This window comes from Cibotium barometz, chromosome 10, assembly GCF_041138505.1.
Source record: "Cibotium barometz isolate CiBa-2024 chromosome 10, ASM4113850v1, whole genome shotgun sequence".
Classification (NCBI taxonomy): Eukaryota; Viridiplantae; Streptophyta; class Polypodiopsida; order Cyatheales; family Cibotiaceae; genus Cibotium; species Cibotium barometz.
The window spans coordinates 37,408,264-37,435,180 of NC_141055.1; the positions used below are offsets into that span (position 1 = coordinate 37,408,264).

Consider the following 26,917-nt stretch of genomic DNA (forward strand, 5'->3'; position numbering starts at 1 on the left):
GTCCCAAACAGGTGTGCACACACGTGTCCATAGGGTTTCCAGGTGTCCTCAGAGCCCATGGACAATCACAAGTAGAAATACCAAGCATTGTCCAGGCAGTCAAGACAAGTCATTCATGCATGTCAAACACACACAAATGCTTTATGCAAAATATTCTGGATTCCATCTCCCAACTTATTCATCTTGTACCAAACCCTTCTCGGGCACTGCCAATACAAGTATAGAGAATGCTCACCAAGGTGTCCACCCTTCCATGAGACTTCATCAGCATGCCAAGAGCTCTCACCAGGGTATCCACCCTTCCATGAAGCCCTTCCACATGTACTGAGTCATGCCAGGAACTCACACAAAAATATCAATCCTTCCATGGAACCATTCCACATGTAACCAATTATGCCAGGAGCTCACACCAAGATCTCAATCCTTCCATGGAGTCCTTCCACATGTACTAAACCATGCCCAGAACACACACCAAGGTCTATACCTACCCTTCCACGGTGTTCCTCCACATGTATAGTCAAAAATATGATGTATCATGTATGTAGAGTCCTAATAAATCATATCTGATCACTTGGTGGAGTGGGGGGAGGCGATCCATCCTGAGTCCCTGCCTCGTGAACCAAGTGCATACTCGGCTATACCATGACTCGTGCCCATCTGCTACTAGCTGCTGGGAGGAATGTAGAGCGAGCCTCAAGAGTCTCCAAGGGGCCATGGCACTAATCATGTGGATGCATGTGACTGTCTGGAAGAGTGCCTCTACTACCATGGGTGCTACAGCAAACTCTGCCAAGATAATATCATGTGGCACTGATGGTTTGTTGTGTATCATGCGGGAGAGCATCATGACTTGAGGCCTCTGTATCTTCGGCCATTTGGCTGCTATAAGATCAAGTGCCCAAAAGGGTGCTCCATACATCAATGCCGGAGTGACCATAGCCACATCTTGGTCCTCCGCTCTTGGAAATGGGCCTGGAAGCATTGTCTCTCCATGAGAGCAAGAGAAGCATACCCTCACATTAGTCTAGCCTCTGCAGCATGGCTCATCGAGAAGACCGGTCTTGTAAAAGTGACTCCCAAGTACACATGAGTGTGCAATCTGCACTGGGCTGCCCATGTAGGTGAAACTCAGTCGAGATGTGAAAAGAGGGGATGTGTTGAAGACCATAACCTTGGGTTTCCCAAGGTTTACTGTGAGATCCCGTTGTGCACAAAAATTCTGTGATGTGTCAAGATGCCTCTGGAGAATCTGCAATAAGCACAATGTCATCAGCATAAAGTAGTATGGAAACAAGGATGCCTGCTAGTGATACGCCTCCTCTCCCTCCCCTATCATTGAAGGCCGGAATCTCATCCATGTAGAGGCCAAAGAGAGTGGGAGACAATGGGCATCCTTGCCCTCACTCCAATGGTACTGGAGATCTCCTCTGATAAATCTCCTAGGCATCTCACCCGCTCTATGACGGACTCATATAATGCCATGATCCCCCAAATCTTGGAGTCTCTGCAGTAGGCACCGTAGCAGAAATCCACAAAGCAACAATAAACTGATCGGTGTTGTGCTCTAGCCTCTTCTATGATGGCTCAGAGGGTGAAGATGTGATCCAAAGTGGAGAATGCCCTGCGGAAGCTTGCCTGCTCTGATGTTCTCTCTGCTAGTGTGTTGAGCCCAATCTCAAGTACTCACCCATAAAGTTTGGCCAATGTGTGGCCAATTATAACAGTCCTATAATTGTTGGGGTCCATGGGATCTCCGGCTTTATGGATGGGTGTGATGATATGGGCTGTTCAGGTGGGTGGGAAGCCTTCCGAAGGAGCCCATTAAAGTCTCCCCCGCATGGGAGATCTGCTTTGCCAAGCGGCCCTCGTGGTCCTGTGATCTACTGTTTTTGAGTCTCCGGATGGCTTGGGCGACCACGGCAGGTGTGAAGAAGGCGGGTGTGATGGGACGTGGATGTGATGGTACTTCCTACAGAGAGAAAGAGAGAGAGAAGCACTAATCAAAGAGGAACAGAGACAGAGTGCATGGTGGCATACCTGTCCAAGTTCCAAACAAATAAGATAGGAACATACCTTGATGATTCGTGGGAACTTACATTCGTGATAACTTAATAATAGAAATAAGCTAAAGCAAAATAAAAATTCACAAATTCTTATACATGTGGCCGAACTGTGTAAAGATGCGTATACATGCTAAATTTGTGCACGTGCCTGTAAGATCACTTATCAAATCACCCAAGAGCAATGAAGACAATATATCTACACCCACAAATATGTTACTGGTTAATGTTTGAGATACCAAGCACATGATCAAACCTGCACTTAACTGCAGCAACTTTTTGCTTTTGAAAACCTTTACTATCCTTCCCAACAATCGGTAGAAGGGAGGTATAAGTGATGATATCTGGTTTTAAACCAAGAGACAACATCTCATGAACTATCTCATGTACCTCAAAGATCATTCCAGCCTTTCCCAAAACATTAATTAATGTGTTAAACGTTACAAGGTTGGGTGTAAGACCTGACTCCTTCATTTTCTTGTACATGTCTGATGCATTTTTTGCCTTTCCAGCATTTCCAAGGCCATGGATGATGATGCTGTAAGAGAAGACATCAGGAACACAGCCTTTTTCTTCCATAACTCTGAAATGAGCGCATGCTGTCTCTAATTCCCCCGCTTTGACAAAACCATCAAGCATTGCATTTTGCACGACAACACTCATCATGACCCCTCCTCCATGGCATCCCGCTTGATCACCCCCTTTAATTCCAGGGTCCCTCTCATTGACAGCACCATCACTTTCTTTCTCCATTAAAAATTTGTAAGCAGCATCCCATTGTCCAACTTTGCAAAAGCCACCAATAAGGATTGCATGGGTATAGTCATCCGGATCTATACCCTCTCGCTTCATCCCTTCATACCACCGGAAAGCCTCATCCATCCTCTTTGCCATACAAAACCCACGTATAAGAGAATTATAAGTCACCACATTAGGACAGCATTGCTTTGCTTGCATAGAAACAAAAATCTTCCATGCCTCTGTGACTAAATGTTGCTTGACCAGAATGTCCAACATAATGTTGTATACCACCACATCCAAAGAACATCCAGAATCTTCCATTTCCCTGAATACTTCCAGTGCCCTCTCCACTTTACCAGCCCTGCCAAGTCCTCTGATAAGCTCTGTGTATGTCACCCTATTTACCAACCGACCCTTGCCCTTGATCTCATGAAAAAATTCATATGCTTTCTCAATTTTCCCAGCCTTGCGAAGGCTACCTATAAGACTTGCATAGCTTTTCTCATTTGGCCGGATGCCTCTTTGCTTCATCTCAAAGCAATAATGCTGGGCTTTGAGAACATTTCCTGACTTCCCATGATTGTCAATCAGCATGTTATATGTGATTGTATCAGGTTGGCAGCCCCCAATGTTCCACATCATATTGTAGACTTTTTTGGCTCCTTCAAGATAGCCACCCCTTGTGAGTATGCTGATAAGGCAATTGTAGACGAACCGATTGGGTGGACATCCTGCACTGCTCATCTCTTGGAAAACAAGATAAGCTTCTTTGACCATGTTCAGACTACCATATGCCATCATAATGTCTGCCAGAAAGTACACCGTGAGGGCACACCCTTCTTTATGCATTTGCTGAAGGAGGGAGTGCATAAGCTTAAGATCTCCAGATTCTCCAACGAGCCTGGCAATGGCTGCGTAAGTTTTGGTGTTATGCTTGAAATCTTTCTGCTGGGCAGCCCACCGGAAGAAACCGACAGCAATGGGGACATTAGAGAGGGACTTGATAACCTCTCTGACAACTTTCCAGCTCAGTTTGATCTCCAAAGCATCAAGAGCTTTCTGTGCATCCATATTCCATGTCTGATTGTTAGACAACAGGGATAGTATTTTGGTTGTTCTTTGGTTTGGGCTGTGAGGGTACTTGAGAAATCTCAACTTGCAAGGAAGGCCACTTCTCTGCCGTTGGATTCTCTTAGCGAGCAAAGACTTTAAAGTGAGGCTAGGAGGGTGGGGAATTTTTCTAGACTTTGAGCTGTCCAGGCACTTGGGTTTGGGTCCCTCTGAAATGGGTTCCTCTGAGAAATCTTTAGGAGGCCCTGTACTGGATGCATCTGGTTCCATCCCTCTTGTTGAGAAGAGTCTCTCTGATGATTTGCAACGTTGCATGTGGAATTAAAACAGAAATAAAGGACAGAAAGCATCGAACTGCGGGTGATATATAAGTGTGGGCTTACCAGGAGAGGCGCCCATGTGGCTTTTTATGCGAGTAAAGACGTCCCTTAGCCTTCGCGGAGCACCAAAACGACCCACCAGCATCAGCGCTAGCGACTGCAGCAGTGCACGAAGAAATGATGGGGGGAGAGTGTGTCAGCTTGATTCACACTCGTGTCCGGACAACGCCTCCGGGTGAAAGTTCAACCTACAAACATCTTGGAAGGCCACTTCAACAAACGCCCTTCATTCAAGATGTCTCCTTTTGCTTCTGCAATTGTAGCACTTGGATACAAGAAAAAACCCAAATAAGAGGTCCCAAAGGTGGGGTTGTGGGGAACAAACAAGAGTGTAAGACCTTCATTGGGGATTGATCATCATTAGGCCCAAGAGCAATCTGATGATCATAACAATGGAGCTAAGCAATCTGATGTCTTTGTTCATTGGAGCTTGTTCATAAATTATTCATTATAATTAACACTTCTGATCTTTACCTTTGTGGACAACATATTCTGCACAGAGGCTCTTAATGATCGATCATGGATAGGTGGTAGTGTCTTTGACCTTGTATTTAATACTAACTTTTTATTTTGTTTTGGAGAGTTTTAGGTGAATTTAGAAAATATTAGTAGTGCTTTTTAAGATTATTGTCCATAACAGCACTTTAAAGAATATTATTTAGAATTTGAAACCATAATAGGAACCCTAAAATCAGTCATCTTTCTTCTACTTGAAAGTAGAAAAGTGGTACCACCTAACCATGCTTTAACCTGATCTCCCTTGAGTTAGACAATAAGTTGACATGTCAAGGCAGGAAGCTTGTTTGTATGATCTTTGGAGAGAAACACCATGAAAGTATTTGAATAGGCCAAGGATGTTGATACAATGATAAGTTTGGGCAGCCACTCATTTGAGGCCTACAAAGAAGCTCTTTTGTGCTTTCCATAACCAAAAAGTATAGATGGAAGAAATTTTTGAGAACATCCCTCACTCACTTGGCTCTTACCCTCTCAAAACATGTGGGCCACTTTGATAGCCATTGATAGGAAAGGGCTTTACAACAGCTTAATAAGAGAAGACTATTAGAAGTGCCACATAGCAAGTACCAAAACTGTTTGAGAACACCCCTTTCCCACTTGGTTCTCACCTTGTGGGCCACTTTGATAGCCATTGACAGGAAAGGGCTTTATAACAGCTTAATAATAAGAGAAGACTATTTGAAGTGCCACATAGTAAGCTATAATTACATGTGTTTTTGTAAGCTTCTAGAAGCGATTATTTCCAACTTAATAATAAGAGAAGACTATTTGAAGTGCCACATAGTAAGCTATAATTACATGTGTTTTTGTAAGCTTCTAGATTTAAGAGAAGAGTATCTCTTTCTCACCTCAAAATTGACAAATATTTGGACTTCAATTCAATAGAGGTAAGCTCTCAACATACATTTCTTTAAGTTTTTGTTATGGATTAGGGGAATTATTGAAATATTTTTGTGGTATATTTTTTATGGATATTTTTGATTATTTGACATATGGTTAGTGACTTACCTGCAGGTATTGGTCGCACCATGTTAAGTAGATAGTAATTGGATATAATCTTGTGCATGTGTTTTTGATAGCAGATCAGTGGTGGCAGGTCTAGTGTGGGCGGCATGATGATGGTTACACATTTTTGGCGTGCATATTGGATGCACATTTTGGGATCACTATGTTTATGGTGATATTATATTTTTGGCAACATTATATTTATGCGACATTTTATGTAGTGGCTTGGTGGCTATCATCATCTTGTACATAAAATGGTGGCCCACATATTTATTATGTACATTTGTTATAGGGATATATTTATTCAAACTAGTTGGGAACCCGTGCTTCGCACATCTTTTGAGGCTTTCAAAATCAAAATCTACCGAAACCTCCTCCTCCTCCCCTTCCCGAACCTCCAAATTCTTGCCACGTGGCAGCTTTGTGAAACTCTTCCTTAAGATAATATAGAGATGGTTTGTTTACCCTTAGTAGATTTCCCATATTAATTCATACATGACACTTTGCTAAAGTCAAGGCCCAAAGGATGGTTCGCATTACTTCATGCATAACACTTTCCTAAAGTTTGGGGGCAAGGCCCAAAGTGGAGTGTAAAAGTCATTTTTGGCTCACAAAGTAATAAAAAAAGATATCTAAATACACTTGCTTGAAAGCGTGAGCCATCAAGCAAGTGGGGGGAGATTGTACCCAATGTGTGTGTCGTGCATCTTCTCTTCTTTAATTTTCATGCAAGTCTATTTCTCAATAAGCTATGGTGTTTTGAGAGAGGTAGAGTGAGCTTTGTCCATTAGTTTATTTAATTTGTGCATGAGGAACCACAAACCCTCCTACAATAGTGGTACCAGAGCCGTACCTACATCCACTAGTGTTGCAGTCTCGAGAAGAAGCGTGCAGCCCGTCAGGCAAAAAAAGCCCTCAGGAAACGTGTCACTTGTTGCACAAAGGCACGTTGCGCCCATACAAACTCCTAGCACAGGCCCAAGGCTCCATAGAGGATCAAGGTCATTAGTAGGAGCAAGTGAGTAAAGCCCACAAGCTCTCTCTCTTCTCTTTCACCTCTTGGATACATGTAAATGAAACCAACACACTATATATACCCCTCTTCCCACTCCCCATGTTTTGGCTTATGGGATTTGTCTTTTTCCTTCTCCCCTCTCCTCATAAACCCACCTCCCCCCAAAATTTCTCCCCAAATTATACTATTTTGCTTCTAAAATCCACATTACATCTCCAAATCCATGTTTATAAATCCCCCCCTCTTCACCTCATCAACCTCGTCGTTTTAAGATACTATAGCCCAATTTTATTTTAAATAGAAAAAAGAAAAACGTTGTTAATTCATGTGCAAAGTGATTTGCAAGCTTCATAAGCAATGTGCTTGTGAATGTCAGCCTCTCCATCAACAATTTTACTCTCAAATCAACCCTCTTGCTTCATCAACAACACCTTCAAATCTTTATTTTGCAGTGCAAAAGCAACAAATTGAAGCAGATTGGTCATGGAAGTATTACCTCTTATCCTTGATCTATTCAAAGTGAGGTGATCTTCTTCCCACATTTAACACTCGTCGGCATCTCTTTTCTCAACATGATCGTGATTTACATTGTGCAACCGAGGTAATCAATTTTCCAAATTCAAAATGAATTCTTCTTCAAGTGATGATTTGCATATGGACAATGCTCATAGCTTCACCAATTCTCCACTTCCTGAGCCCACACTCGATCAAAGACTTTCTTTGATCCAAGCTCAACACCAAGAAGAGCAACAACGTCACATGAACACGGAATCTTTATTGGAGCATGAGAAGCGTGTGCGAGCTAATGATTCTCTAGAAGATGATCGTCTCACCAAGATTCTCAAAGTAGTTTTTGAAGCCCAAAGCACACACAAGGAATCAAAGATAAGTCATCACTCTTTCACTTTTACAAAATTTGATGGTAGAAAGGATGGCCGCATTGTTCTTTCATGGCTAAGTCAATTTGATGATTACTTCGTTGATGAAAAATTCTCTGAAAGAGACAAAATTAAATGTGCCACTAATCACATGGTTGTGAGATAAAGCATCTCTATGGTGGAACGTACTTCGCAATGCTGCTGGCAAGCCAACCACTTGGCTTGAGTTCCAAGACAAAGTCAAAGAGTCTTTCCTTCCACCTCAGTTTCATTTGTAGGCATGCCGTGCTTGGTGCAAATTCTCTTGGAATGATTGTGACAATGTGTCACAATATATTGAGCGTTTTTGGCAAACATTATTACATCTTTGCATTCTAGAAGATGTGCATGATGACACTTTGCAACAAAAGTATGTGGATGGTCTTGAAAAAGGCTTACAAGAAGAGATGAATATGTTCCAACCTTCTTCTCTCTATGAGGCTATTTCTCTTGCTCATGATGCAGAGAAGAAGCTTCGCTCCATCATCGGCGGCAAGTTTATTGGCAACTTGGGCCTATTCCAACAAATCGGCAATCATCTTGTGTGGGTAATAATCGTCCATTTAGACAATTTGTTCAACCTAATTCTTTCAATTTAAATCACCATTAGCAATGTTTAACACTCACATGCACCCACATTTCCTCCTAAAAATGTGTTTAATGGGGCAACTTCAAAGCTAAATTTTGTAAATTCAAACCCCAAGCCTAGTCACAATAGTGCTCACAATGTCCCATCAAAAGCACCTAGGCCTACTCCTACTTGTCATCGTGGTCTAAAGCCAGGCCATATTGTGACAAATTGCTTTACCAAGTTACCACCTCCAAAGAAACCAACCGCCGTGGTCCACTACATCGAAGAAGAAGCTCATGAGGTTGATGATGACACCATTCCAGAATGGACGGAGGACACTCTTCATGATGAGGTTAATCAAGAATCAAACAATCCTCTAGGTATTCCTCAATCTATCCATTCATTATTATGCATGCAAGGCTATTTCGATGGTCTCATCATGTTTGTGTTTTGCATGATGATGGGAGTTCACATGATTTTATTTCAGACAATCTTGTAAGGAAATTACAACTACACACATCTCCCTCTACATATAAAGTAAAATCTGCATTCCAAGGAACTCATTACAATGGCACTCGTGAAGTTAAAAATCTTGAAATTAAAATTGGGTCATGTAAAGAGCATCATGATTTCTTGATTGCACCTTTACACTCCACAAACATCATTTTAGGAATGCCAATACTTCAACACAATCCTAACATTGATTACAACACATCATACTATGCAATTCACACATAATAGCACATTGATATATCTTTCTAGTGACTCTTCACTTGAAGTTTTTCCATTGATTACACATACACAAGCAAAAAGAGCACTTAGAAAAGAGCACAAAACATACATGATTTATGTGATTGAGGTAGAGAAAGTAAATCAAACACTCACCCCACATCAACAACACTTCCTTGATTCTTTTCATGATTGTTTTGTTAATGACTATCCCCTTCACTGACCTCCTTCTCGCCCCGAGGACCATAAAATAGAGCTCTTACCCAGGAAGTTAACCACCACATCATGCACCTTATAGACAAAACACTTTGCAAACAGTAAGAAATTCAATGCCAAATTAAGGAATTACTAGATAAAGGTTTAATACGACCTAGTAGTTCACCAATCTTGTTAGTTTAAAGAAGAATAAGACTTATCGCATGTGTGTCGATTACCGTGCATTAAATAAAGTGACTGTCAAAAATCATTATCCTATTCCTAGAGTAAACGATTTGCGTGATAAATTGAAAGGTGCTTGTGTCTTTAGCAAGATAGATTTAAAATCAAGTTATCATCAAGTGCATATGGACCCCACCGATATTTTTAAAACTGCATTTCACACTCAATTTGGTCACTATGAATTTCTAGTAATGCCCTTTGGCCTTACAAATGCACCGACCACATTTGTTTGCATGATACATAGAATCTTTTTGAACCATCAAGATTTTGTGATTGTTTTTTTATGATATTCTTATTTTTAGTCACTCCAAAAAAGAACACAAGAACCATTTGAGAATTTTTTTTAACTTCTTAAAGAGAACCCTTTGTATGCAAATCCTAACAAAAGCTCTTTCTTTCAAAGTGAAATTAAATATCTTGGGCACATTGTTTCTGTTGATGGCATTGGTGTTGACTCTAAAAAGATAGTAACCATTAGAGACTGGCCAACTCCCAAGACGTACATGATGTGAGATCTTTTCTCGGACTTTCAGGCTTTTTTAGAAAATTTGTGCGAAACTTTTCTCTCATTGCATTACCATTGACATTACTGTTGAAAAAGAAAATTATTTTTTGTTGGAGTGACAATCAACAAAATTCCTTTGACCATCTCAAATATCTCTTAACTCATGCCTCACTCCTACAATTACTCAACTTTACCAGACCATCTTTCCTAGTTGTCACTGATGCTAGTGGATCTAGTATAGGAGCCGTTTTGATGCAAGATAACCATCCCTTAGCATTTGAAAGTCATAAACTAAAACCCTATGAACTCAACTATAGCACCTATGATAAGGAACTTTTGGCTATAGTACATGCTCTTCACATGTGGAAACACTACCACACATGGGTTCAGAATTCTTGATTAAGACTGACCAAAAATGCATTAGACACCTACTTAGTCAGCCCTCCGGCCGTCATATTCAATGAGCTTTCTTCATTCAAAGTGTTCACCCCATGATCCAATATCAATCGGGTTGTGTTAATGTTGTTGCAGATGCTTTGAGCCATAGACCATCACTTAATCACATTTTTGCTGTTCATATTGAATCTTTTGATGCTATGCGTGATAGTTGATTTTTCAAATGATTGGAATGCACTTGTTCATAATAACTATTTGCCTCTCAATAGTTATTCATATGCTCAGGGTTTCCTTTTCTTTAAGAAAAGATTATGCATTACTACACCATTTAGGCATATTGTTTTGCAAGAAATGCATGAACCACCTTATGTTGGGCATCTTGGCATGCTTTCTACTTTGACATCATGTGAAAAAAAAATTATTGACCTAACATGAAAAAAGATATTGCAACATATGTCTCTGATTGCATTGTTTGTCAACGTGTCAAGCGTCATCATGGAAAACCATATGGACCATTGATGCCTTTGCCAATTTCTAATGGTCCATGGGAAGAAATTTGAATGAATTTCATTATGGGATTACCTACTACTTGCTTGCATAATGACATGATTTGCACCATAGTAGATAGGTTTAGCAAACAAGCATTCTTTGTGGCATGCAAGAAGACATTGACTACTCCACTTGCTATGCAAAGATATTTATTAAAGTTGTTTTCACTCATCATGGTTTTCCTAGACTAATTGTTTCTTAAAGAGACTCTCTCTTTTACAATCATTTTTGGATAGCTTTGTTTTTAAATTTAGGCTCCAAGATGGACTTTAGTTTCGCTTTCCACCACTAAGAAAGCAATGGCCAGACTGAAGCTACTAATAGAACTATCATGGACCTTTTGAGGGCCTATACCATTGATAAACCTTCTAATTGGGATGAACATTTTCACATTTTACAAATTTCTTATAATAATAACACCCACTGTGACGACACAGGAAAGGCACCCTTTGAAGTTGTCTATGGTAAGAAGTTACCTATTCCGACTTCTAGAATCGAAACACAAGTTCTAGTTGTAGACTATTTTACCCATGACTATGCCCAGATTTTGGCTGAAGTGACTCAATCTATTCAGAAAGCTCAAGAAACATGTCCAAAACAAGAAACATATCCAAAACAAGTAAACAAGAAGCGAATACGTATGCAATTTCAAAAGAATGACATTGTTTGGTTAATAATAAAAAACGTGGACTTAAGAGCATTGAAAAGCACCCCAAGCTTAAACTCGCTCCACATTTTTATGGGCCTTTCAAGATTCTCAAGAAAATCAATGACAATGCTTTTAGATTGGACATCCCACCTCACTGGCGTATGCACGACTCCTTCCACATCATCTTGTTATGCCCATTTAAGGAAACTCGTCCACTTTATCCTATTCTAGATGACCCACCTCTTTTACAAGAAGACTCAAAAATTTTAGTCCCAGAATCTATCCTTGACCATGACCAGACCACCACTCGTACATGTACTATTTATCATCGATACTTGATTAAATACAAGAATCACTCTATTGAGGAAGCACAGTGGATACTGAATCATTGTTGTCCGCCTACCACGCCCTGATTAACTGCCCCCTGTTCATAGTCGCCTTGATTCTAGCTATGTGCACAGACTTGTCAATTGAGGCAGTGTACATATATCCATTTGTGTGTACAGACTCACTGATTGCGGAAGTACACTATGTGTAGGCTCGCTGATTGAGGCAGCACACTCTTTTTATGCAGACACTCCAATTGAGACACCACGATTTTGTGTAGACTTGCCGACTGCAGACTCGCTGAATTGAGGCAGCACACTCTTTTTATGCAGACTCGCCAATTGAGGCACCACGATTTCATGTAGATAGGCTTTTTTTAGAGGAAGAAGAATCACCGATTGAGGCATCTTCTTGGCTTCATGACCAACTGAGGTTAGTTGCTTTCCAACCCCAGGGCATGTTATGGATTATGGAAATTATTGAAATATTTTTGTGGTATATTTTTTATGGATATTTTTTTATTATTTGCCACATGGTCAGTGACTTACCGCTAGGTATTAGTTGCATCATGCTAGGTACATAGTCATTGGATATAATCTTGTGCATGTGTTTTTGATAATAGCAGTGGGCTAGTGCGGGCGACATGATGATGGTTACACATTTTTGGCGTGCATATTGGATGCACATTTTGGCATCACTATGTTCATGGCGATATTATATTTTTGGTAACATTATATTTATGCGACATTTTATGTAGTGGCTTGGTGGCAGTCATTATCTTGTACATAAAATGGTGGCCCACATATTTATTATGCACATTTGTTATAGGGATATATTTATTCAAATTGTTTGTTTACCCTTAGTAGATGGCCCATATTAATTCATACATGACACTTTGCTAAAGTCAAGGCCCAAGGATGGTTCACATTACCTTATGCAAAACACTTTCCCAAAGTTTAGGGGCAAGGACCAAAGTAGAGTGTAAAAGTCATTTTTGGCTCACAAAGTAATAAAAAAAGATATCTAAATACACTTGCTTGAAAGGGTGAGCCATCAAGCAAGTGGGGGGAGATTGTACCCAATGTGCATGTCATGTATCTTCTCTTCTTTCATGTTCATGTGCAAGTCTATTTCTCAATAAGCTATGGTGTTTTGAGAGAGGTAGAGTGAGCTTTGTCCATTATTTTATTGAATTTGTGCATGCGGACCATAAACCCTCTTGCAACACTTTTGGACTAAATATTATATATTTAATGTAATAGATATGAGAAATGTTCTAATTAGCATTTGAAATGTTCTAATTTTATATATTTCATGTAATAGATAGGAGTTTTCTTGATAAAATGTTATAATTAGCATTTGAAATATACATTTGGGTTAGGAATATATGATAGCTTATAATAGTATATCCCTCTAAATCACATAAACTCATATTTTTTAAAAATGTGAGCATTGAGAAAATTAAATGTTTGACAATAATCCAATACATTAGGATTTACAATTTGTGCTCCACCACTATAATTGAGCCATATTAAGTCCTAACATTGGGACAAACCCAACAAGCCCCTATCAATTTGTGATCTACCACTATAATTGATCCTTACAACTTCTAACATTGATACAAACCTGTACATTATAAGACATGCAACTTGGATACAACATGAAATTTATCACATGATTATCTACAAATGATTTCATCTCTCAAATTTTGAATAAGAAGAAACTAGTGTGAAGATACTCATACACTTATACAAAGACAAGCATTTGTTCTATACTTTGAGTTTGTAATGTAATCAAATAAGATTAACAAGTGTATAATCTTATATATTGCTATTGATATTCCTACTTTAATCACTCTTTGATATTTTCACCTACTTGCTTTGGGATTATTACTTTATCATGGAATCATAGATATAGGGTATTTGAATGACCTTAAATCATTTTGTGTTTTTGGTTTTGATCATCTATATGAAGAAAAATAGCTAAAGAATTTTAAATTGGAGACATATTTGTTGTCCAAGGTATCACAACTATTTTAGGTTTCTTTTTATGTTGTCCACATCTTCCTCATATTTGAATCACTAACCATGGTATTTGTAATCACGTTTGTAAAGGCGATATACCTTGACTACTATAATGTTTACTATAATGTCATCACTAAAAAGAGCTATGTGCACTCCATCCAAGGCCACAAAAATACTCATTTTCCATCCCATAATAAATGTTGAAAACTATCCCAACAATCCTAGATATTGTAAGCAAATTAATGTGTGCTATGTTTATTTACCAAACCTGCCTCTATGGTTTCAAAATCCCATGCAAAAGATTTATGATTTAACAACATAGATTTTTTCTTAGTGGCCCAACTTATGTATCAACACCCTACATTTTATGAGATTATCAATGTCTTCTTACCACATGTTTGGAATCTTGGGAATATAATATGTAATATTGCTATATTCAATTATAAAAGAAAAAAACATTTTAAAATATTATCCATTCCAAGAGCTTTATCAAAGCTTAACAACAATATGTCTATTTGGTTGATATTTATTTCATGAAAATGTCTGAATTTGTGTTCTTTACAATGACATCATGTATAGTGATATGTTAGGACTTGATAATATGGCTCAAGTTGTAGATCCTAATGTATATGATTATTGTCAAATATTTAAATTTCTCAATCACCCTCATGATTTTTCCTCTACATTATAATTATTTTCATTTTGGTAGTATACGTAGCTTGTGAATGTTTAACTTGGCCCATAATTTGAGTTACACTATGAGCATGAGCTTGTCTCCCAATGTTGGTAGTGGTAGAATGAGTTGGTTTATAAGCAGTGAGATTTAGAAGTAAGGCAAGTTACTCTAAGATTTATCCTCAAGTTGGTCTATACTAGGATTGATTGAATTTGGCCAAATACTAATGAGATATATAACCAAATAAACACACATGTAGTGATTTCATTTAGGGTATGGGGATAATTAGTTCATGTAAAACTAAAAGATACATGAATTTGCTAAGAATAACTAGTGGTAGTGGAGAGAAAGAAGTAGCTCTCATGCTAAAAAATCTTCCACCAAGAAAAGAAATATCTTGAAGAACCTTAAATTCTAGACCATGTGGCCAAACAAAGTGGGTATAATGCTAATTTGCATAATATATAGACGCTGTAATGGATAAATCTATGCTTATTTTGCCTCTCTATGATTTATTTTCAAAATACCACAAGCTATAATGCTAGAAATGATCTCTGAAGAAGTATCCATTGGCATGTGAGAAGATCTAAATATAGATGCAAGCATTGACTTGATAGTAAAATGTTTTGATATGTCTTGATGGATCCTTAAGAGTATATTTTATATTCTCATAAAGAATGTATAGACCCAATTTAGTGATGCAAGAAATCAATCTCCAAGTCATGAAAAACTTAAGAATGGCAAATATTGACGACCTCCCAAAAGGACTAGGAGAGATTAATTATACCCTCCAAAAATCTAAGAGTCCACCTTGGGTAGAATCCATTAACCTCCAACAATCTAAGAGTCCACCTTAATCAATGAGAGTCCACCATGGGTAGAACCTATTAACCTTGATCAATGAGAGTAAAAAGATTTAGTATACTTGCATTGATGAGAGTAAAAAGATTTAGTATCGCATCAATACCTCCAATGTCTAAGAGAATTCAATGAGCCAGTTGATACTACGATCCTCCAACAACTTTTTGTAAATCGTCTCCTTAGGGTGTGAAATATTATGCTCGGCACATTGAGCTAGTTATTGTACAATGGAGCCCTTATATCACAATTATTGGTCCTAGAAGTTGTATAAGTTCCACAAATCCAAGCATAGACTTATGAGAAAATGGGAGAATCTAAGAAGTGGCATCTTTGATTGGTAGAGGTTAACTCATGTCCTTGCATTAGGTGTTGATGATAGTTATTAAATTTTATTCTACTTACAAGAAAATGGGGTGAGTTGCTTGGCCTAACAATAGAGAAAAGCCTTGTGAAGCTAGCACAAGGCCTCATTTAAGGACGGAAAATCATAAGACCAAACCATGAGATAGCAACATGCTTTATTCAAATAGGATATTGAAGCTAGACTCCACATAATTTATTAAAATGGCACTAGGGCTCAAGGCTTTGGATGCAAGCTAAGAATACATTTATCTTGGTTGTCTACTATGGCCTTGCCCCACAATGTTTCAGACTCTAGACTGGATTTCCAAAGATTGATGTGCAATGGAGATGATTTCAATTAGAACATAACGGTCCAATATTTTGATGTAAGGCAAGTAGATCCAACATTGGGATTCAAGGTGGACTCTCCTTAGATATATTGAATTGAATCCAATGCTATGGAATGAGATATTCAAGACCAATTGATTAAAGTTTTGGACTCAAGTTCAAATCTCGTTGAAGATTTTGAACATGGGAACCCAAAGATTTGGCCAAATATACCAATATTGAAATGGAACTAGGGGTCAAGGACCTAGATGCAAGGCAAGAATTAGTCATGATTTGTTGTTTATGGCCTTATCACAACCTCACAAAAACAAAGGTTGTGACTTAAGTCCAAATCTCTGTGTATTGATCTAGCATATGGGGAAGACTTGAATTGGCACATAAGGGTCCAAGATTTGGATGTAACACAAGTTGCTCCACTTAACAAAAGTTGTATGCAACACAAGTTTCTCCATTTATTTGGACCTAACAAAAGATAAAGACTTAATAACAATCTAGGATCTAGGTACAAACCAAGAAATAGTCAAGTTTTGTTGTCTAGGGCCTTACCACAAAGATACAAACTCAAGTTTGAATGTCCACATATTGATCTGGAAAATGGGTTTGATTTGCAAGTAGGTACAAGGTTAAACTAGAGGTAAATCTATGAAATGAGATATTCAAGACTAATTAATCAAAGATTCAGACTCATGTACAAATCTCATTGGCCCATTAATTTAAAAAGTGAGAACCCAAAGATTTGGACTCAAGTTTGAAACTCCTTGGATTGCAAGATATTTAAGACCAATTGATTAAAGATTTGGATTCAACTTCAAATCTTATTGGGTTGACTAGAATTAATTTGGTTGATTTAAAAAATAAGAGTTGAGACTCATTAGATCACACAAGAGATCGAGAATTTTAATGGCACATGGAAGTGACTTCAATTGGCACAATGACAACCTTTGATAGTAGGACTTGGATGAAAAGTCACTTGATATGGAATTTAAAATTAAGTCCAAATATCCTTGTGTTCATTTGAACCTCTACAGTAATGCTTCCACATTGTGTTGGCACTAGGATTAAAGGATTAAAGGATTCATATGCACGCAAAGTTCAAATCAATTTTTAGATGTCTAGGATCTAATCTAAAAGCTTCAAACTCAAGTCCAAATATCATAGGATACATTTAGCAACATGGGAATTATTTCAAATGTCTCACAAAATCTAGCGTTTCAATGTAAGGGAAGTTGTCTTGGGATCCTTAGAGTGATTTGGACTTGATAAATAACCCTAGGCTATTGATCCGAAGCTTCAAACTTAGTATAATCAACATCATGGACGTCCAAAGATTTTGGCAAGTATTAAAATCCCTAAGAGGAATCACTTGAAAACCAAGTTGGAAGGTGGATTAGGGTGTGTAGAAAATCATTACACCCATGGATTTATCATAATATAGGTACTAATTAGGATTAAGAAGATGATTAGAAATAATGACAAGAGACAAGAGTAGACTCAAAACATACATTTTGCATTAGATGGATACCACCCAAATAGGCTAAGAATACATCATCATTAGACACACTAATTTGGATCCATAATAATGTCTAATCAAGCTCCCACTATATGTCACCTTCCTCTACTTTTAGGTGCATTAAAATGCAAATTGTTGACTACAACTCATCCACTAGTCCACTTGAAGGGGGTGCCTACTGTTGAGCTAGTTTGGGGCCAATTCTTGTTCACATTGCACTCCTCTTTATGCATATAAGCTACATCAAATCCACCTCCATTATATCCCAAGGTTTCATGCTCCCCCTTAGTGCTAAATTTTATACCCTTCATCATTTGTATTTCCAACTCCCCCCTTAAGTGATGAATTCCTATCTCTATCACCTACTTGACATAGTAGTTAATTACCAATGGTCAATCAAATAACATAGATCGTGTGCAGACATAAACTATGTAGTGACTACGCACCACAAAAATCAAAAGCCAAGAAAGTTAATTTGTTGTGTTTTCCTTGTTTTCCCATATCACCAAGGTCACAAGAGTTTACGTAAAATAGTTGATATCCCATACCACCAAATGATCATGAAAATTATTGTGACAAAAAATGAACTTTCTTTTGGTTGGATGATTCTACATCCCAAAAACCCAAGAGTGATGAAAAATATCACCATTTGTATAAGGCAAAAATATTAGCCATGTGTTCACCGTTTAGGAGATTAAAACTCTAATCTCAAAATTCTACAATACTCACTCCAAAGTATACGTATATATTAATCCGATAAATTTTGGGCTACATGTAACTCCAACCACTTGGATTCCAAATTTTATGGAGTTACAAAATCAACACGAGTAAATTCACTGATATTTCCCAAGATGGCATTACAAAATCAACACGAGTAAATTCACTGATATTTCCCAAGATGGCATTATAGGTCATCTACTTCCCAAATTTATCAAACATATGGAATCAAACCTTGTTCCACCTAAACTGGAGCAACTACGTACTCAATGTAAGCACGGTGAACCTCAAATAGTGAATGTCCTTATACATGGGGTTTACATACTTAAAATCTCTTGATTTCGAGCTTGGGATTACTACGAACCTATGAATGTAAGATCACCACCACGAATCTTTAAATCTACTTGACTCAGACATCTTTGTAACAAAAGATTTGTTCCACATTGGGTCCATGTTCAAAATTTGAACATATTTCACATTTCTTGCAAAACATAAACTATTTGGTGTGTGAGAAGCCACGCAAGAGGGCACGAGTCTCTGCAAACCACATGCATGAGTGCTTGTACTCTATGGAGCAAGTTCACAACACTTCGGTTGTTAAATAACACAACACTACAATTGTCAAATAACAAAACACTATAGTTGCCATACTCCCAAGACACTTATTTGCTGTCTAGAGATTAGATATGTAACAAGCACAAGACCACTATGGGCACCAAGTTTATGGCATCTACAGCCATGAATTCAATCCGAGCATGTGCACATGTGTTTAGTAGTACTACGACTACCCACAAAGTGATGTGAAACATGTATCTGAAAGCATGTGCATCCATATATACTCGGCAATTACAAACTGCATCACATTTTGCATATTCATAGGATAATTATATACATGTACCTAGGCATACACATAACCATGTTGGGTATAGCTGGAGTTCTGTCAAGAATCTCCAAATCATGTACAAATTCAGAAATGGCATTCGAAGACCAAGGGGGCGGAAGCATGTTAATGTGCTACGCATTTTTAGGTCTATAACGGTGCTTTTTATTAGTAGTGCTAACATAAAAAATGGGCATGTGGTAAATTTTTTACAAATAAAATTAGATTTTTTTTAAAGATTATACATAAATATTCTCTTCTTCAAGAGCTTTCCAATTATGTAAAGCATGATAGATTTTTTTTAAAGATTATACATAAATATTCTCTTCTTCAAGAGCTTTCCAATTATGTAAAGCATGATAGGAAATTTTGCATTGTGGGTCATCTTTGGATCTAAAAATAATTATAAAAAGTCATGCTAACTAGCACCTATCCTAGACACAAAAAAGTGTAGCACGTTAACATGCATCCACCCCAAGGATCAAGTCCAAAAATCGTATATGGAAGACCAAGGATCAAGTACAAAAATCCTCAAACTCAATTGGCCCCAAGGTTTGAACCCCCAAGGAGGCTGAGGATGTAGGCCATTATAGATTTATGCAGTAGGACTCTAGGTCATGATACCTTATGGCAACCAGGGCTTGGTTAAGAAAGAAATCTAAAACTCCTTCTTTGGACCCAATCACACTCTCTTCTAGGGATCTAAGTCAAGTCCCACGATACCAACACCCATGGATGGCTAGGGATTTAAACCCGAGATTTAGAGTTCTTTCCAAATCTCCTTAGTTTCACTAGGCCCAAGTATCAAGGATTATCTTACCTTGATAATTGGGATACAATGTCCTTTAATTAAATTATGAAAAAGGCTCTTGTATTAAAAAATTACATTGATTATAGAAACTAACTAAATAGTTTAATTAATAATGTGTCTATATCTCTCTAGTTCTTAATCATGGTTTTCTCAATGTGAATTTATATCACATTACTTTGCTAGTTAGGTAACATCTCTAAAAAAAGTTTGACAAACTTATTATTATTTGAATTGGGCATTATGCAGATTTTGCGGAGTTGATGTTGTACAATGTGATATTACACTAAATGCAAAGGTGATGCAAATAGGTTTTTTGTGATGTGTAGATCAGAGACAATTTTGTTTCATCAGGTTGGATTAAAATACTAACAATTGTGTGCTTATATGAACGGGATATGTTAACCACTCAACCACTTCATAGGTTAACAGGGTTTCACTTGCTTGCTTGACCTCTACCATAAGGCGCTTTGCCATCTTCCGCTTGAATGTGCACATATCAAGATGGTGTTGGAACGTATAAAGTTGCAATGCTGGATCTAAGGTGAGGTCCAATGACACATGATTTGACAAGGCTAAGGTATGTTACCATATTATAGTAGTGATGTGTGTGAACACACTTAGGACCGCCGGGGCACTTTTTCCCTCACTAGGAGGTTTTTTCCCCCGTGCATTGTATATACGCCCATTATCTTCTAGGGCTTGTTATCTTTCATTTTTGGCACTCATAATACACTACTGTGTTGTGCTCAAGCTTCCTCATCTTCTTGAAGTTGTGTGTGCATTCCTGCAACCCTAATTCCAACAATTGGTATCAGAGCAGGCTTCCTCCTCCCGGGCAGCATCACCGGCACCTGCCGCTTCATCTCCTCCGATTGCAACGAGGTTTCACGAGCGTCTGCAGGTTAGTATATGCCGTGGGAGAGCCCGTAGGGCTTGGTCGTTTCAGAATTTCGATCTGAAGTCATTTCGCCCTCCGTTTTTGCATTCCAAGTACTGCGCAGGCAAAATCGTCCTACTGTGCAGATTTTCTGTCAAGATTAAAATCTGCAGGACAGGTGCCCATTCGTCTGTTTTGGGCTGTGCTATATAGCACAGGTCGATTTTATACAGGTTTACCTCTTGCAGACAGCATTTACATCTAGTAGTACAGTCATTGGCCATGGCTGACAACAATGATGTATTCCGCATGTTGGCTGCTGAGGATAAGTTGGATGGCACCAACTATCCATTGTGGGCATATATGATGCGACATGTATTGGTAGCAAAGGGGTTATGGAATATTGTGCAGGGTATTGATGCACGTCCTATTGTGGCTGGAAATGCTGCAAACACATCAGAAACAGGTACTGTTGATGATGGTGCAGGCACAAGTGCTGTAGCAGCTGTTCGAGAACCACCACTTTCAGCAGAGCAGATTCGTTGGGATGGTAGAGATGCGCAGGCTCATGCCTTGATTGCGCTGTCTGTCAAACGTACCATTATCCCACATATTCGCTCCTGCAGGACTTCTAAGGATGCTTGGGATGTACTTGCCACATTGTATCAGGCAAGAAATGAGGCTCGTGTTGCTTATCTCCGAAAACAGTTGGAGAATGAGCATATGAACGAAGGTGATTCTATGGATAGCTTTTTGACAAAGATCAAGGATTTCAAAGAGCAGCTCATTTCTGCAGATGAAATCCTGTCAGACAGTTCACTTGTGCAGACTGTTTTGAATGGTCTACCAGATTCTTATCAGGGTTTTGCTTCCACTCTTCGCTTGATGATGAAAGGCAATCCCAATGCCTTATCATTTGAGGAGTTAGTTTCTGTTTTGCTGCAAGAAGACCAGTCAAGGCAAAACAGGAATAGTATGCGTGTCGCAGATCAAGCTTTCGGTGCTAGTCAGAGAAGCGGGAAAGGTAAAGCTGGCTTTTCTTCTAGTAAGCAGAAATCTGCAAATGCTGCGCAACCAAAGAAGGAAGACAAAGATGAGAAGAAGGGTGACAAACAGAAGACATTTTGCAAGTACTGTAAGGGAAATGATCATGTCATCAAAGCGTGTCCTAAGCTGGCTGCGAAAGAGGCTAAGAAGAAAGAGGCTGGTATGGCTGTTGCAGATGCCTCTCCTTCTAACAATGAATCTGCTAATGTTGTGCTAGATACAGAATGGGCATTCAATGCGCAGTGCAGTTATGACCCATCTTTGCATGACACATGTATGTCTGCAGTAGATTCAGATGTATGGTACTTTGACAGTGGTGCCACTAAGCATATCACCTCGCAGCGCAGTTTATTCACTTTCCTTGAGTCTGCTCCCACAGGGAATACTGTCACTTGTGCCAATAACTCCTCTTATCCCGTTAAAGGAGTTGGACAGATTGTGCTGAATGTTGCAAATGGCAACACCTTTACACTTTTTGATGCATTGTATGTGCCAGGGATCAAAAAGAATCTGCTGTCAGTCTCCGCATTTGCCAAAACAGGTTTGGTTGTAAAATTTGTGGATGACAGATGTACTGTTCATGATCTCTCTTGTGGTGACATCATTGTAGCATCTGGTTCACTATGTCGAGGGCTGTATAAGCTCAATATGGATGGCAAATGTGTAGAGGATTCAGCATGTGCTATTATGGATACGCAGGCTATTTCAAATGCAAAACTGTGGCATGCACGTTTTGGTCATCTGAATTTTGCAAGTTTGCTGCGCCTGCAGAAATCTGAAATGGTGTTTTCTTTGCCTAAGCTTGAGGCACCTGTCAAGCATGTTTGTGAGGGCTGCATATTGGGTAAAATGCAGCGTGCTTCCTTTCCCAAAGATGGATCAGTGAGAGCTGAACGCAGATTGCAGCTTGTTCACAGTGATGTTTGTGGTCCCATGCAAACTCCATCATTTGGAAACTACCTTTACTTCGTGACTTTCATTGATGATTTTACCAGGCATGCATGGGTATATCCTTTGAAGGCAAAGTCCGAAGTGTTTTTGTGCTTCAAACAGTTTTTGGTTATGGCTGAAAATGTGTCAGAAAGTAAGATGGGCACCCTCCGTTCAGATCGAGGGGGGGAGTATATGTCTTCAGAATTTAATGCATTTCTGGCTGAGCGTGGGATAAAACACCAATGTACAGTGCCGTATACACCACAGCAAAATGGTGTGGCTGAGAGAAAAAACAGGTCTCTCATGGAAATGGCAAGATGTATGGTTAAGAGTCAAAGTCTACCACATGGTTTTTGGCTTGAGGCTGTCATGTGTGCCACTTATGTACTAAACAGGTGTCCCACCAAAGCATTACAGGTTGTCACTCCATATGAGGCTTGGCATGGCCGCAAGCCATCTGTTGGCCATTTACGTGTTTTTGGTTGCCTGGCATATGCATTAGTGCCTGTGCAACATCGCAGAAAATTGGATGACAAAGCTGTCAAATGTATTTTTGTTGGATATAGTGCTGAGAGCAAAGGCTATCGTTTGTATCATCCACAGACAAAGCGCATTTTGGTTAGCCGTGATGTTGTATTTGTGGAAGATGCAGTTCAGCCCTTGGTTTCATGTACTAAGGAGACAGATATCAGCTCACGTGATGTCTATGATACATTGTTGCCTCTTTTCAGTGGTGCACAGTCAAGTGCAATACCTCATGAGGCAGTTTTTCAGCCTATGCAGGTTTTAAATGATGGCACAGATCAGCCTATATCTGATGCAGATGTGCATGATGCACTTGAGGATGAGAGACAAGAGATTGAGGGCTCTAGGAATATGCCTAGATGGCTGGTGCAGACTTTGCGTGACAGCAAGTTGGATGCCCCTTTGTCTAGTCGCACTCGTTCTGGCTCTCATGGTGCCTCTTATGCGTCAGATTGTTATGCATTGGCTGTTTCTAGTATGTGCGATGAAAGTGAGCCTGTTTCATTTGATGAGGCACAAAGTTCAGAAAATTGGATGGCTGCTATGCAAGCAGAATACGATGCTATCATGAAGAATGGTACATGGTCTTTATGTGACTTGCCCCCTGGCAAGAAGGCCATTGGCACTAAGTGGGTATACAAATTGAAGCGTAAGCCTGATGGCACAGTGGATCGCCATAAGGCTAGGCTTGTTGCAAAAGGTTATGCTCAAGAGAAGGGCATTGATTTTGATGAGACTTTTGCTCCCACATGTCGTATGACCACTGTTCGTAGCATCTGTGCATTAGCAGCTCATAATGGTTGGAATGTACATCAGCTGGACATAAAGACTGCGTTCTTAAATGGAGATTTGCATGAGGAGGTGTATGTATCGCAGCCTCGTGGTTTTGTTCAAAGAGGGCAGGAAAACAAAGTGTGCAGGTTAAAAAAGGCTTTATATGGTTTAAAGCAAGCTCCACGAGCTTGGTATGAAAAAATACATGCATATTTGACTGCACATGGGTTTCAGAATAGTCCAACAGAAAGCACTTTGTATGTTAAACGTGTGGATGGTGTACATCTAATCATTGCTCTCTATGTCGATGACATGCTGCTCACAGGACCAAATGAGAGTCATATTGCTGATTTTAAGGCTGATTTGAATGCCTCTTTTGAGATGTCAGATTTGGGGCATTTGCATCATTATTTGGGGATACAATTTAAGCAGTGTGATGGAGGTATTGCTTTGTGTCAGACAAAGTATGTTGAAACATTGTTGCGGAGATTTGGCCTTGAAGACTGCAAGCCTATTGCTACTCCAATGGAGACAGGTTTGAAGTTGAGTCTTCATGATGTTGGAGATCACTTTGATGTCACACTCTATCAGACAGCTGTTGGTTGCCTCATTTATGTATGCATTACGAGGCCAGACATTCAGTTTGCAGTCTCACAGGTGAGCAGATTTATGCATAGCCCAGGCATTAAGCATTGGCAGGCAGTGAAGCGTATCTTTCGCTATTTGAGTGGTACTCGGCATCTTGGGTTGTTTTATCCCAAGGGGGGATCATTGCCGCCAGATTTACATGCTTTTTCAGATTCTGACTGGGCTGGTTGTTATGACACACGCGTGTCCACGAGTGGTTTTTGCTTCATGCTTGGAAGCTCATGCATATCATGGTTGAGCAAGAAGCAGCCTACTGTGGCCACTTCTAGTTGTGAAGCTGAGTACAGGGCAGCTTTCACAGCTACGGTTGAGTGTGTGTGGCTCAGACGCCTTATGGCTGATTTGGGTGTTGGGCAGCCATCTGCCACCACCATCTTCACTGACAGTCAGAGCGCATTGGCAGTTGCGCGGAACCCAGTGTTCCATGCTCGTACGAAGCACATTGAGGTGCACTACCATTATGTCAGGGAGAGACTCTCTGCAGGAGAGATCAGTTTGGCTTATGTGCCAACACAGGATAACCTTGCAGACCTTTTCACAAAGGCTCTGCCTCGTGAGAAGTTCGAAGCTTTTCGCAAAGCTTTGGGCTTACTCCCTTTTGTGGATTCGTCCACATAGCTAGACACTTCCCTATACATGAGTGCTAGCTCTTGTTCACCGCATCACTCCAGGGGGGATTTGTTACCATATTATAGTAGTGATGTGTGTGAACACACTTAGGACCGCCGGGGCACTTTTTCCCTCACTAGGAGGTTTTTTCCCCCGTGCATTGTATATACGCCCATTATCTTCTAGGGCTTGTTATCTTTCATTTTTGGCACTCATAATACACTACTGTGTTGTGCTCAAGCTTCCTCATCTTCTTGAAGTTGTGTGTGCATTCCTGCAACCCTAATTCCAACAAGGTAAACTCCTGACTTGAACATATTTTGGCACCACCTGCTAGGGACTAGCCTAGGGATTAGCTTGGTTCTTCCATCTATTCTAAGATGTTAGGATTACCCATTCTTCCATCCATTCCAAGCTATTAGCTCTAATCTTCTGTCCATTTCAAGCTATCGGGATTACCCAATTATCCGGTGTTGAGTAGGAGGTCACACTTTAAAAAACATATAATTTTGGAGTCTTGGATGTGTTTACTTTATTGCTTTTTATTTTTATTTGAAGCTTTTTCCATTTGGGCATTCTATTTTTATACCTTGGAAGGGGGAAACCTTGATTTCACTAGACTTTTGTATGATTTTGAAGCCCATAAGGCTTTGATCTTATTACATTAAGTCAAGGAATAGCTTAGCAGTTATGATAAGGAGTGGAATAATCCACTCTAAAAACATAAGCATTAAGCTCCATTAAGTGTGGATTAGTGGGGGATATTTAAATTTTGTTCATATTTTTCGTATTTGTTCATACATTTTTTGGAAATTGTAGCTTAGAAGCATGCAAAATCAACCAAAAACACATAATTACATGCATGACCACATATTAGGACCCTTAAGTGTCATGTATCAAGTCCAAAAACTTTAAAACTAGGCCAAACTAGCTATGAGGTCGAGATAGGTGTCACGAAAAAGACGTTAGCCCATAGTCCTGTGGGTGAAAAGGACTTGAGTCAAACACGTGAGGATTTTTCCCAAGCCTTTCCAAAGGAAACAACTCAACAAAAATCCTTGCTCTGTAACTAAAAAGTTGAGCAATCACGTCCCATGAGGATTGACTGCATGATAATGGCAGTGATGGGGGTCGAGAGAAACTTGACCGTGATCTACGATTAACAGATGTGATTCGCCTATTGTTAACCCATTCCCAGGGTTAACAAGAGATAATGCCATTATCTTACATCAAGGAGTCAAGGTAGATACACTAAAGGGTCATACATTCAAGATATGAAGCAATGGTGTCTGGGGCTGCGGCTTGGACATGCGCCCCTTATGGTGTGATGGAGTATTTATGGTGATTCTCGCTTCAAGAGCATGTGGTGGCATGTAGGATGAAGTCCTAAGTGATGTAATTCATGGATATATTATGAGATTAGTCATTGTAATAGCATTAGGCCTCTTATGAGCCTAAAGTGC

The 26,917-nt window shown here is 39.4% G+C and overlaps 1 protein-coding gene across 1 annotated transcript; it reads right to left on the minus strand.

The window, feature by feature from the left end:
- Nucleotides 1-2,259: 2,259 nt before the first annotated feature.
- LOC147634863 (uncharacterized) lies at nt 2,260-4,398 on the minus strand. The gene is made up of 2 exons (XM_086804058.1): nt 4,256-4,398; nt 2,260-4,165 (listed from the first exon to the last, which is right to left on the minus strand). Exons 1-2 carry the CDS (start codon nt 4,335-4,337, stop codon nt 2,277-2,279), a joined length of 1,971 nt encoding a protein of 656 aa, XP_086660184.1. The 5' UTR covers nt 4,338-4,398; the 3' UTR covers nt 2,260-2,276.
- Between the last annotated feature and the right edge of the window lie 22,519 nt (nt 4,399-26,917).